The 18330-nt window shown below is 47.9% G+C and overlaps 1 protein-coding gene across 2 annotated transcripts in view; it reads right to left on the bottom strand.

Moving 5' to 3' along the window:
• LOC121325187 (PH and SEC7 domain-containing protein 1-like) overlaps window positions 1-17654 on the bottom strand; it is a 31529-nt gene extending 13875 nt beyond the window's left edge. Inside the window, exons 1-9 of one of the 2 annotated variants that reach the window (XM_041267515.1) lie at window positions 15609-17654; window positions 15384-15501; window positions 14560-14983; window positions 14059-14460; window positions 9733-9918; window positions 9298-9378; window positions 8937-9049; window positions 8697-8755; window positions 8369-8458 (exon numbers count right to left, since the gene is read on the bottom strand). In XM_041267515.1, the coding sequence (XP_041123449.1) occupies window positions 8369-8458; window positions 8697-8755; window positions 8937-9049; window positions 9298-9378; window positions 9733-9918; window positions 14059-14460; window positions 14560-14983; window positions 15384-15501; window positions 15609-17624 (3489 nt within the window). In that variant the 5' untranslated portion in view covers window positions 17625-17654. Of the gene's footprint in view, window positions 1-8368; window positions 8459-8696; window positions 8756-8936; window positions 9050-9297; window positions 9379-9732; window positions 9919-12159; window positions 12472-14058; window positions 14461-14559; window positions 14984-15383; window positions 15502-15608 lie in introns of those variants that run through there. The other variant, XM_041267516.1, reaches the window with a different exon arrangement.
• Window positions 17655-18330: the final 676 nt, after the last annotated feature.

Here is an 18330-nt window from a genome sequence, read left to right as displayed (position 1 = left end):
GGAAAATATCAAATCAAATTTATGAAGAAAAACTGGTTTAAACAACTGGTTCTCTAGATGTTACGTGAAACTCCAGACAGTCAGCCTCCATACAACAACCCCAGATTGTGATACTCTCGATAACCTGTACCAAAAAAATCCCTTAGCAAGTTAACTGCTATGGGATAAGCAGTGCTCTAGATACAGTCTGTGTAAAAATGTGACACACAGCTACAGGAACCGGACTGCTAAAGCATGTTAACGCTTCTGGTGTGGGACTAATGACAACATCTATGAGAAAATCGTAAATCCAAGTAAATAGCATTGCATGGCAGCAGTGAATTTTGCTGAAAGAACCTGAACACAAGAGTTTATCGAAATCATAGTTTAAAGGTTAAATTTGAACGGTTTTAAAACATTCCATATAAACCAAAACTGTGCTTCGGTAAGCAGGTGTCATTAATAAAACCAGTGGAATGAGCTGAACTATCCCCAGTCGATTACCCCTCCCTCCATAACCCCACAGGAGAACAAGGCCAAGGCAGCCCTCCCTGTGAGCGTCCCAATCAAGATCAGCAACTTGGCACCACTGACATTCAAACCAGCGAGTTCCTGACTGCATGACTCACCCTGAACACTCCACATGGTAGTGTCTTTACTGGGGAGACCATGGGGACCCCTGGTCAACCCAGCTTAGAGAGCTGGCCCCTGTATCAGTGTCTCTCTCTGGTTAGAGACCTGGGTGCGTTGTCTATCATAACATACCGCGTAAACTGCTCGTTAGTGAAAGGCTAAATCAAACTTGTTTTGAGTTTAGATTTTAAAATACTGACAAACTCAAATTGAAGGGGCTGGAACACTGAAAGAGCTGTCCCTGCTGTTCCTTGCTCTGGTAAGAGAGCAGTGCCCTGGCCTCTATCCCTGCTGTTCCTTGCTCTAATAAGAGAGCAGTGCCTCTGGCCTCTGTCCCTGCTGTTCATTGCTCTGGTAAGAGAGCAGTGTCCTGGTCTCTATCCTTGCTGTTCCTTGCTCTGGTAAGAGAGCAGTGCCTCTGGCCTCTGTCCCTGCTGTTCCTTGCTCTGGTAAGAGAGCAGTGCCTCTGGCCTCTGTCCCTGCTGTTTCTTGCTCTGGTAAGAGAGCAGTGCCTCTGGCCTCTGTCCCTGCTGTTTCTTGCTCTGGTAAGAGAGCAGTGCCTCTGGCCTCTGTCCCTGCTGTTTCTTGCTCTGGTAAGAGAGCAGTGCCTCTGGCCTCTGTCCCTGCTGTTTCTTGCTCTGGTAAGAGAGCAGTGCCTCTGGCCTCTGTCCCTGCTGTTTCTTGCTCTGGTAAAAGAGCAGTGCCTCTGGCTTCTGTCCCTGCTGTTCATTGCTCTGGTAAGAGAGCAGTGCCTCTGGCCTCTGTCCCTGCTGTTTCTTGCTCTGGTAAGAGAGCACTGCCTCTGGCCTCTGTCCCTGCTGTTTCTTGCTCTGGTAAGAGAGCAGTGCCTCTGGTCTCTGACTCTGCTGTTTCTTGCTCTGGTAAGAGAGCAGTGCCTCTGGCCTCTGTCCCTGCTGTTTCTTGCTCTGGTAAGAGAGCAGTGCCTCTGGACTCTGTCCCTGCTGTTTCTTGCTCTGGTAAGAGAGCAGTGCCTCTGGCCTCTGTCCCTGCTGTTTCTTGCTCTGGTAAGAGAGCAGTGCCCTGGCCTCTGTCCCTGCTGTTTCTTGCTCTGGTAAGAGAGCAGTGCCCTGGCCTCAGTACCTGTTGTTTCTTGCGCTGGCTGTGCTGGTTCTGGCCATGCTCGCGGTGGTGCTCGCGCGGTGCAGGGTGGCTTTGCTGCTCTTTGCCCAGCAGGTCCGGGTACATCAGAGGCTTGAGGGAGCGCGTGCGGGGGGCACGCGGGTAGCGGAAGGGGTCCATCACACGGAAGTCTCGCCCATACCGCACCGAGCAAAGCGAGCGAGAGCGCAGACCCCCCGTGGAGTGGAGGCTGTTCACACCAATCATCCCTGCGGGGACCGGAGCTAACACAGTCTCTTCTTCAGAGCACAGGTAGAGAAGGGGGAAGGCCGGGTTCGCACTTCTGTAGCTCAAGGGTTAAAATACTGGTAAAGTTGGAGATTATCTGCTGGGCTGAGCTAGTAGAGTTGCTTTATTTATACCTTGCAGGTTATGTACTGCTAGTCTTGGGAGGTTGTCTGTTGAGCCCAGATAGCTTGTTCAGCACTTATTCGCAGGTAGAGCAGGATTCTTAGCTGAGACAGTGTCATCTATTATTTGACTCTGGTAGAGTACTAATATAGTTTAGATAATCTTTGATGAACTAAGCTAGTTTAGTTTGTTCTTCAGCTCACATGTAGAGTACTGCTAAGGTGTCTAAGAGAATCTCTGCTGCTATGAGATATTGCTATAAAGAGTGCTGCTTGGCTGAGTCACTGCTATAGCCCCCAGGTAGGGGAACAGGTTATTTTGGGCAGGGTGCAGCAGACAGGACTGGGAGACCTGCTGAAGAGCTGCGTTAGCTAAGCGACTTCTTGGACACACAGGTAGAGTACTGGCAGGGTTCAGCGATTACCTGGTGAGCTGAGATAGCAAAGCCACTCCCAGACTGAGGACAGTTGAGGCTCTTAGCTCAGCGAGGGTAGCCTTCAGCTCACAGGTAGAGAAGCTCAAAGTTCTTTAGTGGTGCTAGTGTAGTAACTCCTTTAGGTTGCTGCTTGCAGTGCACTCACCATCTCGTCAGTGATTATAGATTACTGATAATTGGTTATTGATCCTGCCAGCCCTTAGTTGATCAGGTGTATATAGAAGAATATATATATATTTGAACAGATATATATAAATATATATTTTTTTTATCATAAATTCCACCAATTACATTTCATTTTGGCCAATTTCCAGTTCAAAGAAAAGGAAAAATAAGGATACAATTTTTTTTATAAAATGCAATTTGTGATGGGATCTCACAAGGACTGGTTCTTTTCTCCGGCCATCCTGCCCACTCTCCCTCTCACCTCAGCTAGCCAAACAAACTCACTGTATAAAATCTTCTTTACTTTTCTTCTCTCTCTCTCTCTCTCCCTCTCTCTCTCTGTCTCGCTCTCTCTCCCCCTCCCTCTTCCTCTCGACCTTTTCCTTCCCCCGGTTCTAGATCAGTGCTCTCCCCTTTCACTAACCTGTCAGATATTAAACAGGCTGTTTCCAGCAGCGCTGGAATTGAGATACAACACAACACAGTGAGAACGAAAGGAACGTGTGCAAAACACACAGACACACTGACAGACAAGCAGACAGTCTGACACGAAGGAAGATAGAGAGATAGAGAGATAGATAGATAGAGATAGATAGATAGATAGATAGATAGATAGACTAGCACAAAGACACAGACAGACAGACAGTTAGATAATAAAATCGACAGACACACAGGCACGGACAGACAGACAGACACCCTCCCACTCGAAACTGGGATCGCAATTCCCACGCAATATTATGTCACGTTGAACCGCAAAACCAAACAATCCGAATTCCGGGAATTTCGGAACACAAGAATAAAGAAATCCGTGCGAGGCGTCTAGACTGGAAAATCAAGAAGGAAACAGATGTCTGCCACTAGAAATACATATATTAAGATATAAGTATAATCAAATGAACAGACGTCCTTGTTCTGTCAGCCTTGGTCTCACAGACAGACAGAGAGACAGCGCTGGAGCCGTGAAAAATCAATCAACGGAACTGTTATTTTTTTTTTTATATAATAGATTTTTCTTCTGTGTCTTTTCAATCCTTTTTCTCTGTTTCAGATTAAACAATCCTTCCCCTGTGATCCCTCTCTTTCACTCGTCTCCTTCCTCCTTCCCTCGTTTCTGTCACTCGTGCGTTGCTGTTTTTTTTCTTTTTTCTTTATTCTTTGTTAATTATTTTTTTCAATCCCTCCTTTTCCTTTCGAAGCTGCTAAAGACGACAGGATGGCTCCTCTGTGGCCTATCTCCATATCTTTCTGTTTCTTTCCTTCTATCTTTTTCACTCCTTCGTCAGTAGCTGTTGCTTTTTTCCTCTTCTGCAGATGAAAACAGCCCTGATCGCATTAAATAACAGAACTGATGAAGCCGAGCCGGCTCGCTCACTCTCTCTCTCTTTCTCTCTCTCTCTCTCCCTCTCTCTGTTGCTCTCTCTCTACCTCCCTCCCTGTCTCTAGGCAGCGAGCTACAACCCATAGATGCTAATTAGCATTCAGAACTAGTCTCTTCAGCAAGCTAGCAGCGAGAGAGAGAGAGAGAGAGAGAGAGAGAGAGAGAGAGAGAGAGAGAGAGAGAGAGAGAGAGAGGGAGAGGGAGGGAAACAATAGAGGGGGAGATGGAAAGGGGATAAATGTGGAAAAGTGGGAGAGTGGGAGGGGGGATGGGGAGAGAAAGAGAAAAGGGAAAAGGGGAGAGAGGGAGAGACTGCAGGAGAAACAGGTAGGGAAGAGTCAGTTAGAGTGTGTGTCTCTCTTCCTTTAACACCTCTCTCTCTCTCTTCCCCTCCCTCAATCTCCTATCTCTTTTTCTCTCTCCTGCTCTTCCTTTCCTTCCTCTACTCTCTCCTCATTTGCTTATCCTCCCCTCTCCCCTACCCTCTGTCCTCTTCCCTTGTGAATTGTTGAGCTGCACACTGATTGTGCGACTTGTCTTTTATTTAAACCTGACCTGGTTCTTTCACTCCAACCTGATTGGACTCTCACTGCGCACACTGATACACTCTGAAACACACACTGAAACACGCACACTGACACACACACACACACACTGGGACACACACACACTGAAGCACACACGTAAACTGATACACACACTGATAAACACACACTGAAACACATAAACACACACTGACACACACACACACACTGTTATACACACACTGAGGCACACACTTAAACTGACATACACACACATACACTGATACAAACACTGAAAAACAGACTTAAACTGATACACACACAGTTACACACACACTTATACAAACACACTCAAACACACACACAAACACTGAGACACACATGGAGACACACAAATTAAAATTAAAATTAAAATTAAAATTCAAACTGGCTTTATTAGCATGACAGGAGTGATCCACTGTTGCCAAAGCATTCCAACACACGTTACATAAAATAACATATAATGATAATAACACACAACATCAATCTCTCCCATACTAAAATATCTATTCCCCCCAGCCAGTCTAATTTAACAATAAACGGTGTACTTCTATTGAGTGTCTACACACTGTCTCTCAAGCTGTGGCAGGCACACATGTACTGGGCTGCCAGCTCTGCTGTCAGAGCCTCCTCTCCCAGCAGGATCTGCAGTCTCTCAGGGTCAGGCAGGTGTGGAAACTGGGTCAACTGACTCGAGAATTTAGGGAGGTATGTGTCCCTTATTTGGCAGTATTTGGAGCAGGACAGCAGGAAGTGCACCTCTGTTCTGACTTATCCCAGCTCACAGTGACTGCACAGCTTGTTCTGTCTGGCCAGCCAGCTCTTTTTATGGTGGCCTGTTTCAATGGCCAACTGTGGTCACTGAGTCACAGTGACTGCACACATTGAAACACACACACACACACACACACACACACACACACACACACACACAAACACACATACACACCGATACACTCTGAGACACACACTAAACCCACACATTGAGACACACTGACACACACATGGAAACACTATAAAACACACCCACCCACTAACACCCCAGTCTTTCTCCTTCAGTCTCCCTCACCCAGTCCTAGTCTGTCTCCCCCTTTCCCTCTACCCCTCTGTCTCTCTCTACTCTTTCTCTCCTGCATGTTGTCAGTAGAATTCAATAACTCCCTCCCTCTCTCTCTCTCTCTCTCTCTCTCTCTCTCTCTCTCTCTCTCTCTCTCTCTCTCTCTCTCTGTCTCTCTGATTGTGGGATTGTGGGAGGAGCCAGGTGGTGAGTGGAGCACAGGAGCTGTGATTCAGGAGTCTGAGCTTATATATATATATATACTGGCTCGCTGGCAGGGCTGCCGCTGTGTGCCTGATATTGGGGTGTCAGTGTCACCCGTAACTAAAGTAATACTGTCTAATGTCCCTCCCTTCTTAAAAAATGAGCTACTGGAAAGAGTTATCAACACAGGGAAAATGAATGTATCCCATTAAGACGATCCCTCTAGGATGTAAAACTCCCAGTGTAAAACATGTTTTGTCTTTTAGAAGACAAGAGTTTATTTTACAACATGACCTTAATTTAGCTATTGAGGTAGCGTGGAAAAGTACCTTTTCCCCCATTCTGTTTTTTCAGTCGGGGGTGCTGTGTGCCAGTTTCGTCAAGGTCGGTATAACCCAACTGGCTCACCTGATCGAGTCAGACCACCCCTGTTGGATCTCAGCGGCTCGCGTGGAGAGCCTGGCTGAGAGAATGATAAATGAGCTGAAGAACTCTCTCTCCCCGAAGCTCAAAGAGGCTTTGGGGGAGGGGATAGCTGGGGGGTCAGATCAGGGAGGGTACCCCTTTTTCCCTATTAGGCTTTTTTTATCCAGCATCAGTGCTGAGTGCTGTTTCTGTGGGGAGGAGGAGACAGTGTTCCACACGTTCAGTGACTGTGTCAGGCTGCGGCCATTCTTTCACCTTCTGCAGGGGCTCCTGCAATCTTTTGAGGTGACTTTCAGCAAGGAGATTTGTATTTGTGCGTTCCCCTATTGTTTTATAACAAGGAATAGGAGTGTTTTAATTAATTTTTTTTAAGGCAGGCAAAATTGGCCATTTTCAAATCCAAACAAAATAAGATTTCAGAGGCAGGACTAACAGATGTTGTCAGACTATTTCGTATTTTAGAAGTTAGCCGGGTAATGGTGGATTTGAATTATTTTAAAATGGCCAGTAACCTGGAGGGCTTTCAGGAGAGGTGGTGTGTGGGAGACGTCTTGTGCTCATTGAGTGAGCTCCTGTTTAACTTTTAGTTTTAATTTGGTTTTATTGTTTTACAGTGTTTATATTACTTTGGTATTAATCTGTCTTTACAGGAAAAACACTGTTTAGATGTTTTAAAATAATATAGTTTTTTTGTGTGTTATTTACATTTTACAATCATTTTATTTGGTTAAAATTTGTTTTTAAAGGAGAACATGAAGTTTTTGGGGATTTTATGTTGACGCGCTGGGGAGGTTTCGGCTGATCATCAGAGCCAGCAAGTATCTTATTTGTGTTGTGTTTTTACATTATTGTTACTGAATGGATTTTAATTGCAATGAATTAATAAATGACCTTAAAAGTCTCTCTCTCTCTTCTTTCTACATAAATCACGGGCATTCATAAGTTGTCAATAACCAGCTTGACTGCTGCTGCTTAGCTTTCTGAGATCTGAGACGGCCACAATCCAAGAAGAAGAAGAAGAAGAAGTCCTGCAGTCTCACACACACACAATCCAAGAAGAAGAAGAAGAAGAAGAAGAAGAAGAAGTCCTGCAGTCTCACACACACACAATCCAAGAAGAAGAAGAAGTCCTGCAGTCTCACACACACACAATCCAAGAAGAAGAAGAAGTCCTGCAGTCTCACACACACACAATCCAAGAAGAAGAAGTCCTGCGGTCTCACACACACACAATCCAAGAAGAAGAAGAAGAAGAAGTCGTCCTGCGGTCTCACACACACACAATTCAAAGTCTCTGCAGCCAGTGCCAGTGTCCCACAACTCTCATCTAAATTTACAAACACCACATTTACAGAGCGTTTTGAGATATTGTCCTCCTACTCGGCGCAGCACTGCATTCAGAGACTCTCTAGGTGAAGTCTGACCATGAGTATTGCACATGAAAAATGAACATGACAAAGTTTCAGCAATTTTACAAAGCTACTGCAGGCACGGTCTCAGAACCTGACCTATTTTAGACCGTTTCAGATAGTGACTTGCATGGGAACCGTACACTTTGAGACAGTGACTTCTATAGGAACCGTACACTTTGAGTTGTTGTCTTAAGTTTGGTACAAAGCTACATTCTATGATTTTCTTAGTTCTTTGAAGTTCCATTACCAGCGTTGTCCAGTACAAATGTGCCCTTACACTATTACATTGCTCTGTCCACATCAGTTACACAGACCACACACTTTCATCTCAGCCCATTGAATTAAATGGAAAGGCAAGGACTGGACATGAACCACAAACCATACAGTTCAAAGACGAATGCATTATCATTGAAAGAAACAGAAGGAGGTCAAATCCATCAGTTTCTTCATAGATGGTACCCTGCTGCATTCTATGATTCTCTCAATACAGTTGTATTACATGTGGTGTTCAGTAAGAAATTAAAATTGTATTTACTTACTATGCCAGAGCTCCGAAATACATGAATAAGCTTTTCAAACCCAGCAGAGCAGAAAGATAAGCTTCCAGGGACAATTCCCACTCACCTTGAGGAGATCTTTGGGAAAGTCTGCTCCATCGTTGAGCCCTTCTAAATTGGCGATGAACTGAGGACAGGTCATCCTCTTCCCAATGTTCTGTGAGGGGGGACAGAGGGTATGAGAATTGGAACTGGAAGGATTGGGATTTGAGGTCTGCATTTTGTAATACATATCTATTTCCCCTCCTCCCTTCTACCCCACCCCCCCTCCCTTCGTATTAGTTTGAGTCACTCACATGGCTGTATCCCCTCTCCCTTCCACCTCTCCTTACACTTTCTCTCTCACTCTGCTCCCCCCGTCATTCCTCTCCCTCCCTCTCCTCTCTCTCACTCACGTGCCCATGCAGGTCTGTATTGAGCAGCATCAACGCGCAGGTCAGTGTGTGCACTCCGTCTGAAACACAGAGACATACAGACAGGTGAAGGCAGCACTAAATACAGCCAGTCAGAACACACCAACACATGAACACATCCACACACCAATACATCCACACACACACCAACAGACAGGCACTCACATGCACACACACACACACAAACACACAAACACACACACATACACAGCCCCCTCTTACCTTCGGAGGGGATGACGCTAGGATTGCAGGCCAGGTATCTGCGTGAGAAGTGAGCCAGCACCCTCTCCCTCTCTTGAGTCTCGCCCATCAGAGCAAACTCCCTCAAGAAGGCTCTGAGACACACAGGCACAGGCACTGCATTAGTACCATTCTTTATATGATTGACACAGACTGCCACACCAATGAGTGTGCGAGAAATACTGTCAACTCACAACTTGATTAAAAGTAGCCACCAAACATTTATGAACATACAGTCCATTATTGCACTTGAAGAACCTTGGTATAAGGCAGTATTGTTTTGGTGACGTGCAGTTTGATTGATTGATTGATTGATTGATTGAGCTCATTGAAAGGGCCTCACCGCAATGCCTGCTCCAGACTCATTCCTGTGAAGTTGAAGAAGTGAAGATACTCCTCCGCCACCATCTTACTGAACTCATTACTGTGGAGAAAGTGAGAGAGGGAGGGGGAGAGGGAGAGAGAGGCAAGAGGAGAGGGGGGGGGGATTTACTGCATCATTAAAAAGACTCCCAATCACTCCCAAACACTCCCCTTCCCTCTACCCCTCTTCTCCCTCTCCATTCTCCTCCTCTCTTCTCTCCCCTATCCATGTCTCCCTCTCCCACCCCCTCCCTTCTCCTCCTCTCTTCTCTCACCTATCCATCTCTCCCTCTCCCTTCCCCCTCCCTCTTCTCCATCCCCCTCTCCCATAACCTTCTCTCCCTCCTCTGCCTCTCCCCTATCCCTCTGTCCTCTCCCTCTCCCCCTCTCCCCTTCCTCTCTTGCTCTCCCTTACTTCTTGCTCAGGTGTCTGGCCACGTCGGATTTCTTGAACCCGTCCAGGCTGTAGAGTCTCTTAGCCAGTCGCTTGGCAGAGTTCCTGTCCACCCTGCTCCCATTGGTCAGCGTGTCGGTGCTGCCCAGGCACAGCCGCTCAATCAGGTCCGACTCTGGGTCCGACTCCAGGGTGGGGGGGCGCTCACTGCACCCCCGCTCCACCCCCCCCTCCCTCCTCTCCAATCTGCTTCCTCTGTCAATTGAACCAAAGAACAAAAATATTCCAAGGTCGACAAAATCCCTTTTAGGGGAGAGTCTTAGTGAAATTTTGTTCCGGGTAGATTAGTACAACTCTCACATGTACCACCACAGAGGACGTACATACCAGTCCCGAGCAGTATGTTTGCTCACGTTCTCTTAACTTTGTGAGAGTCGAACTAATCTCCTTTGTATGGTGATCCAGGTCATTTAGATGTAAATTTTATGTTTTTGTCCAAAAAGCTGATATCAACATATTTCATCTGTTTATATAGAAAGACTCAGAGAGCACTTGTATGAAATCAAGACTGTATCGATTTAATAAAGCATTGCTGAGCACTGTAAAGAACAGTGAGGCACGGTAAGCATTGCTGAGCACTGTAAAGAACAACGAGGCACGGTAAAGCATGATAATAAACATGGCAAACCAGGGTAAGTGCACAGTCAAACAATGAATAGAACCGCCAGGCCGCTTGTTTGTGTGCATTCCCTTCCTACAGCTGACTCCCCCACAAAAGGGTTTACCCCATACTTTAATAAAACATGTATTCCGAATTTATAATCATTAAGAAATGATTAGCTGAAAGTGATTCTGCCTTCAGAGACACACAGACCATCACACACTCACACTAACACTCACACTCGCACACTCATTTGCAAAAGCACACGTTTGTTTACATTGTTTATGAGGACTGTACATTGACTTCTATACAGCATAGTGTTCCTATTCTAAACCTCCAAGGGGCCTGGGGAGAGGGATCAACATGAAAGTTAGTTTTCTTTTAAAACACAGACAGACAGACAGACAGACAGAGAAACAAAGGGACAGATGCAGACAGACAGACGCTCAGACAGACAGGCAGTTATAGATTGAGATTCTCCTTGCTGCAGCCACCCTGCCTGTCTCTTTGTCTCTCTCCTCTCTGTCTCTCTCTTCTCTCTGCTCAAACTCTCAACACCACATTACCTGCTTCATTGAACACTGTTCAAACCAGCCCCTACCCAATCACTGGGGTTGGTTCATCCCAAGGGCCCTCCTAACACCTCCCCCTCTCAGCGGAGCAGACCATCACGGGGCAGGGGGCAGATCTTTGTTTGTAATTTTAAGCACAGTAAGGGCTGTGTCCCTGGGATAAACTGCACAGTCATACACACATACCACACACACACACACACACACACACACACACACACACACACAGACACACACACACACACACACACAATCAAACTCTTACACACGCACATACACAAGCTGTGACAGTTCCTGAAATTATTTATTATTATTATTCATCAGATGCTTTTATCCAGAGTGACTTACAGAGGGACTAGGGGGTGAACTATACCTCACAACTTCTGCTGCACAGTCACTTACAATAGGACCTCGGTTTAACGTCTCATCCTAAGGAACTGAACCCTCCTGTTGAGTTCCAGTAGAGCTCTGTGTAGCTGCTCAGCTTAACTCAGCTCAGCTCAGCTCAGCTCAGAGGCGCCTTCAGTAACAACGCAGAAAACAGCTCTTTCACACATCAATTCTACAATACTCTGAGCAGCTGTGAGGAATGCTGCACATTATCGGAGATTAGAGGAACGTAAACAAGATAGAAGTACCTGCAGTCTCCAGCATCATCTCACCAGCCCTCTGTCTAGGCCAGATTTTTATTTGTTTATTATTTGGTGCAGAGCTGGTGGAGCACTGAGGCACCCGGCTACTCCCTTGGAAGACAGACTGGTGAAACTGAGACGCTCAATGCAAACACACAGAGGAGCTGTCAATGCAATCATGGGTCTGCTGAGACAGCAATGGCAGAGTCCTGAACCAGTTACACCAGCTCTTCAACCAGCACCAAGGCTGCAACACCCTGGGCAACATCCACCGAGATCTTCATAACAGGAGATATTTATAGAACCTTTATGCAAAGCCTGTCTGAGTCCCAAACTATTGCAGATAGAAAAACTAGACTTTGACTAAAAGGCCAACGTATGACATGCTTCAGTCTGGATTAATTACACCATCCTTCCTTTGATGCAAATTCTAAAAGTTTCCCACAGTAAAGCATAGCATAGCAAAGTGTAACACAGCATAAAGGAAAAAAAAAAACACGGTCAGCACAGGACAATGCTTGCAGGACTATAATACAGCACCTAGCCTTGGAGCTGAGAGGAAGACTGACAGCAGGATACTCACAAACCCTTGGGGTGACGGACGAGCCTGTCTCCTGAACAGCAGAGCAGCGGCCGGGCCATTCCGAGAGTTAAACCAAAAATCTACAGTTACCACTAAACCAACACTGACACACACCCTAAATTTAACAGCCTCCTGAGAATTAGCAGTTACCCCAAATTCAGAATTATCACCTGCATTCAATGGTCAGCCCCAACTGAACAAGGTTACACCCACAAGTGAACTGTACCACCCTGGTGCACAATCCCTCTCTCTCTCTCTCTCTTTCTCTCTCTACTGCACCTTTCTTTTCTATCCTGTCTTTTACCCATTCTCTCTTTTTTCTCTCTTCTTTTCCTTACTTTCCCCTCCACTTTTTTAAAGTCATATTCCCTCTCTCCCTCCCTTTCCCTCCTCTCTTCTCTCTTCTCTCGTGCTCTCATTCCCTTTCTCTTCTTCTTTCTCTTCTCTGGTGAGCTCTCTTTTTGACCTTGGGTTCCCAGCACTGCCCAATTCCAGACAGCTCGTGTTTCAGCTCCTCTCTCTCTCTTTCTCTTTCTCTCTCTCTCTCTCGATTAGCATTCAGTAAAGGGGGGCTGCAGTGTATGTAGATCATTTAAATAGAGTATATTGAGATCTCTAATTCATAGGAATTTCAAGTATGTAGAGTATGTATTATTTCAGTAAGTCTTACCTAATATGAATCACTATCGCTTGTGGTGCTCACATTTTCCTATATAAAAGACGAATTCATGTACACCAGAATTCTGAAACCCTCTATAGCTTGGGCTAATACATCTCCAGACCAAGTTACATCACAGCAGAATAAGAGCTTCTCTTGATAGGACAGAGAGACAGAGAAACAGAGAGAGAGAGACAGACCAATTCTGATTCAGCACAATCGGAAAAGCAGGTTTCTAGATTCATGAAAAAATATAAGTGTGACATACAGACTGCTGGTATGTTCCTGGTCCACGAAGTCAATCTGCGGTTTGGACACGGATTAAGACTGCTCCCTGATAGGCTGGCTGCAATCCAGGTCTGATTGGCTCGCAGGGCAGAAAATGGTAGGAGGGGAGGGGCTCAGAGGACACGCCCTCAAGTTATTTAAAGAAGGGGTTGTTTTATAAAAGTCTTAAGTTTTTTTTTTTTAAAAAAACAACGGGACGCTGCTCTTATTGTTAAACGTGCAGTTTTCCAACATGCTTTTCTCATGGTTATACTTCACACTAGTTAGCATGGTTGGTCATGTTTATTAATATGCTTTACCATACCTTTCTGTGCTTTACGATGCATATTTATGCTTTACAGTGCTTTCACTGTGCTCTGTCACACTCAGGTGTATCTTATTAAACACATAGTAAAACCAGGAACCGATCAAACTGCTTTGGAATGGAAGTCTTCACCATGTTGAATACAATGAGAGTTAATGAAGCCAGCTCCTGATAATAGTATCACTTGCATTAATATCAATCACATTTATTAGTCTTGCAACCAGGAAGTCTAAACAGTAATTGCCACTGTATCTAGGATCTGAGTATTATAATACACAGCCCAACATCTGCCATTCTTTATAATACTGAAGGATGTAGGAATGAACAATGGGCTGGAAATGCAAGCTTTGGCAGCCTCTTTTGGTGCCTATCTCTTACTAAACCCTACATATTGCATGATGGCACCAGTGTACCAGTACTCAGATGTGCTGAGATGGGTTGATCTTCATGAAGCCGATACAGAAAACCAATATTTCACATTTACAACTTTTTATGTCCACGCCCCGGATGAGAGAACAATTTGCGTTGATTGGTATTCAATTGAAATGGTGATGGAAGGACAGCTTCTCTTGCTTTCAAATCGACACATTAATGCACAGATTTATTTAATGCAAGGCAGTTCCGAGTATTAGCACACCCTGCCACTGACCTGGAACAATTCCCAGCGGTGCCCTCCTCCCCACTGCTCTCAGGGGCGGTGGTGTGGGCGGAGTCTGTGCGGGTGTGGGCGGAGTCCGTGGTGGACATGCCAGGGTTCTCTCCAGGGGCCAGGGGGGCGAAGCTGAGCTCGATGAGACGCGCGCTCTGGCAGATCAGGCCCTGGATCTCAGGGGTCAGCGTGGGTAGGTCGAAGGTGAAGACGGTCTGGCTCGAGGATAGGAGGTCCTCGCTGTCCAGGCTGCTGTAGGATGTGCCCTTGGCACGGTGGGACTCCATGATGCTCTCGAAGTGTCGGCTGAATGTGTCCAGACCCTCCTCCGAGGCGTGGCTGGGAGCCGGAATATCAATCGGGGACTTGAGAGTGGCGCCCAGTGACGACTGAGAAGAGAGGCTGAGAGAGACACACAGAGAGAGAGAGAGAGAGAGACTGAGAGGAGGGGCTGAGAGAGAGAGAAGGATAGAGGGGTAAGAAACAATGCTGCAGTCTCACCGTTCCAAGCCCAGGGTAAACACTTCCTCCTCCTCAGGGGCGGCACGCCGGTGTTTCCTGTCCCCCCAGCCCCCGTCTTCCTCCTCACTGGTTCCGATGACGCTGCGGTTGCTGCCAAAGGCGGAGTCTGCCTCGTCCTGCTCCGCCAGCAGCTCGTCGATGTTGGTCTCGCGGTAGCAGCGCAGCGGTACGGCGTCCAGGTCGGTCTCCGAATACTGCAGCGTGCGTCGGATTATCCCTGTGCGCGGGCAGGCCCCTCCCACCGCCGGTGGAGGGGTCACCAGCTCCACCTCCACATGCTGCACGCTGTGATTGGCCAGAGCCTCACCTCTGACCCGCAGGACCAGTGAGCGGGGGGGCGTCAGAGTGGGGCGAGAATCGCTGAAGGAGTCGATGCTAGGGGGTGTGGTGGAGTCCTGGGGGTCTGAAGGAGGAGAGTGGACAGAAGAAGGGTGGGGGTGGAAAGGGGAGATTTTGATGCTGTCTTGTATGCTTTCTAAATTAAATGTAAGCATCAACTATGAGGCCCTAGCACTGGCCCAAAACCTCAAAGGTTTACCTCGCAGAAGGAGGGATACAGAAAGACTACAGGGGGGTCAAGAAACAACCACTGCAGAGAGAACGACTTGCTTTCAAACTGCTATTCTGTAGGGTTCTACTTTATGAATACACCACAAAAAACAGTGACCACAGGTTTCCAGCTTAACTAAACCAAATAATGCATACCTAAGAGACACAAGCTCTGTGCGCAGGCCCCATGCTTCTCTCACCACAGTTCGCTCTGCTGTTTGTAAGCGGTTGGGATTTGTTAGCGCTGTACTGACCTTTGACCCCCGTGGCTGTGCTGTCCTCGGACACGGTCCCGAACAGGAACTCCCACTTTGCACGGGCAACTCTCTGAGAGTGCATGGAGGGAGCAAGCGAGCACGACAGACTGACTGACTGAAAGACAACCAGAGAGACATCGTCAATGCAACAGTGAAACATAATCAACGGAACACAGCACAGCACCGCACCGCACAGCAACACGCACACCCTCCCTGTGGTACCTGAGAGTTGGAGTCCTCTCTCCCTGTCTTCTTGTGGCTGGTGTTGGACTCTTGTGAAATACTGAGGGCCCCTGTCTGTCCAGTCTGCTGGCCTGAGCTGACCACACTGTCTCTTCCACCACATCCCGGAGATGCCTGACCTTCACACTGTCCAGGACGATATTCAAGCCTCGGACTTTCCCCCTGTCCGTCCAGTCCTGTCCTCAGGCTGGGGGAGTCCCCCTGTTTCGCATGCATCACAGAGGATGATCTGCTTGGACACTGTCCAATATGTTGTCCAGCTTTTGGCCTGGGGGCATCCTCTCTTTGTCTCATTTCAGCGTCGGGCGAGCCACTGTCCTCTACATACTCGCTCTGGATATTTGGACTGTCTGCCCCCCCTGTGTCTCCCCACTGATGTCCAACTGGGTGTCTCTGTGGTTTCGGACTGTCCTGCTGCTGCTGTCTGGCTCTCACGGGGGGGGACTTTGCAGGCCTGACCGTGGACACAGTCCCCTGGATGTCGCTCCTTTGCTGTCTTAAGCAGGGTGACCCCACTGCTGAATCCTTAGTGTGTTCCGGCTCTGTCTTCTGAAGATCTATCTTTTGTTGGGAGTATTGGGAGTACTGGGGAGCAGCAGCAGGAGAAACAGGGCGCCCCAGTTTGTGAGCGTCCACCCTGGGGCTATCGAGGGGAGGAGTGGGGGATTGGGAGCTCCTGGCCTGAAAAATGGTGGACAGCTTGCTAGCCTCCTGAGCCAGCTTGCGAGCCACTTCGGGGCTGTTGGCTGGAGAAATCTGTCCCCCTCCTCCCTCAGTGGGCCCTGAATCCCCCAGCTTGAAGTTGACTCTGTGGCAGAGCCTGGGGCTCTCACTGCTGGCCTGGAGCTGGGGGCTGTGGTGCAGGATGCTGGCTGGCTTCCCTGGCCCTCTCTCCAGGGCTGGGCTTAGTTTGGAGGCCAGTCTGGGACTCTGTCTGCCCGTCCAACAGTGCTGCACCTCGGGTGGCAGGGTCATGCTTTGGGATGGGTGGTCCTGGCTGTCTGCTTCCTGGCCCTGGGAAGAGAGCTGATTGCTGGCTGGGCTCCTAGGCAAGGTGCAAGATGACCTGGGCATTCGCGGGTTATTGCGTCCCGTCAACACTGGGCTCCCAGTCCAGGACTGACACCGCGGCTGCTGGTTTTGCTGGTTTTTGTGGGTTTGTTGGTAACCCACCTGGGTCGCTGCTCTCCTTCTCAGCTGCGGTGACCCAAATTCCTCCAGGGCGCGGCTGGTGGCTGCCTTAGCAATGGAGTTCAGGGTTTTGTGGCGCAGCCCGGGGGAGGTGGCAGGATGGCTGCTGGCTGATCCAGGGTGCACCAGTTTGGGGCTGGGGCCAGGAGAGAGCCCCTGGTTTTCCACCCACACGGTCTCCTCTTGTAGCTGCTTATCAGGGCGTCGGCTCGACAGATAGGGGCTGGACACGGTCTTCACATTAGCCTTCTCGATGTAGCCATAGGTGACCACTGACCTCCTTCCATCACCTCCCCCTTCCCCCGTCCCTCCCCTTCTCCCATTGCTCGGCGTTGCTGGAGCAGTGGTCCTGCCTGTTGGGATGGGCGAGCTGCAGCCCCCTCTGAACGGCTCACACTCGGATCTCGTGCGCTGCAGGGGAGCTGTCCTGTGATTGGCCATCTCCGCCCCCCCGACCCCCCCTCGCCCGGGCCCATCAGAAAGCAGGCTCTGTCTCTGCAAGGCAGCCTGCTCTCTGGGGCTAGATGGCTGCTGGCAGCGTTGCTGGGGGGATGCAGTCAGTCGAGCCTGGGGCTTGTTGGAGTTGCTGGGAGTGTTCTGGGTGCTGTGCTGGAGTGCTGTTTCTGATTGGACAGAGGGGCTGGGGGCTGGCCGTCTCTGTTTGGGGGGTGTTGGCTGGGATTCTGTCCTGTCGACCCCCCCTCTGTCTGTACCCCTCGACACCTCCCCTACTGGCCCCCCCCCTTCCTCTGGGACCGATCTCACTTCCACGTAGAGGTGCAGGATCTTACCCATCTGGGACATGGCTGCAGTCTTTCTTTATCTCTATCTTTCTCTGTCTCTCACTCCTCCTCCTCTTTCTTGTCTTCCTCCTCTCTCCCTTTGTCTTCCTCTCTCTCCTTCTCTTCTTTGTTGTTAGCGCTGCTCCCCCTCTCCTCCCCTGCTCGTGTGATTCTGTTGCATCATGAAGCTGAGGGAGACAGTGCCAGATGCTCTTCTCCAGTTCTAGACACACATTGTTCTTCACACCTGGAACAGAATTGCAATTAAAATGAATTAATAAAATAACTGGAGTTGATTCAAATACAAATTATGTTGAGTGCCAGTTAACAGACAATTACACATTTGCTGAAAAACTTTATAAGTAGAAACAAGTTAGAGGGTGATGGGGAACTGGATAACAAACAGGTAAGAAACTGAATGTCCTTAAAATGTAAATGGTATGAAAAATATTCCTTAAATACAAATAGCACCTTTCATAGCAAGTATCGCAAGCCACTTTATAAGATTTAAACAAACTAAAACAAAAGGTACAGTTAGGTACAGTTAAGAAACAGCTGAAAGTACAGTTTAAAATGGTAAGTCTTTAAAGAAGTTTTAAAAAATTCCAGAGTCTGAACTTTTAATATAATTTGGCAAGGAGTTCCAAAGTCTGGGTGCACAGAAAAAGCCCCGTCACCCTGAGTGTGCGGCCTAGAGTTGGGAACAAACAACAGACCAGCCTCAGAGA

Source organism: Polyodon spathula, chromosome 13, assembly GCF_017654505.1.
Source record: "Polyodon spathula isolate WHYD16114869_AA chromosome 13, ASM1765450v1, whole genome shotgun sequence".
Taxonomy (NCBI): Eukaryota; Metazoa; Chordata; class Actinopteri; order Acipenseriformes; family Polyodontidae; genus Polyodon; species Polyodon spathula.
Note: the sequence above shows the minus strand (reverse complement) of the source record. Positions and strands in the feature narration are given on the sequence as shown.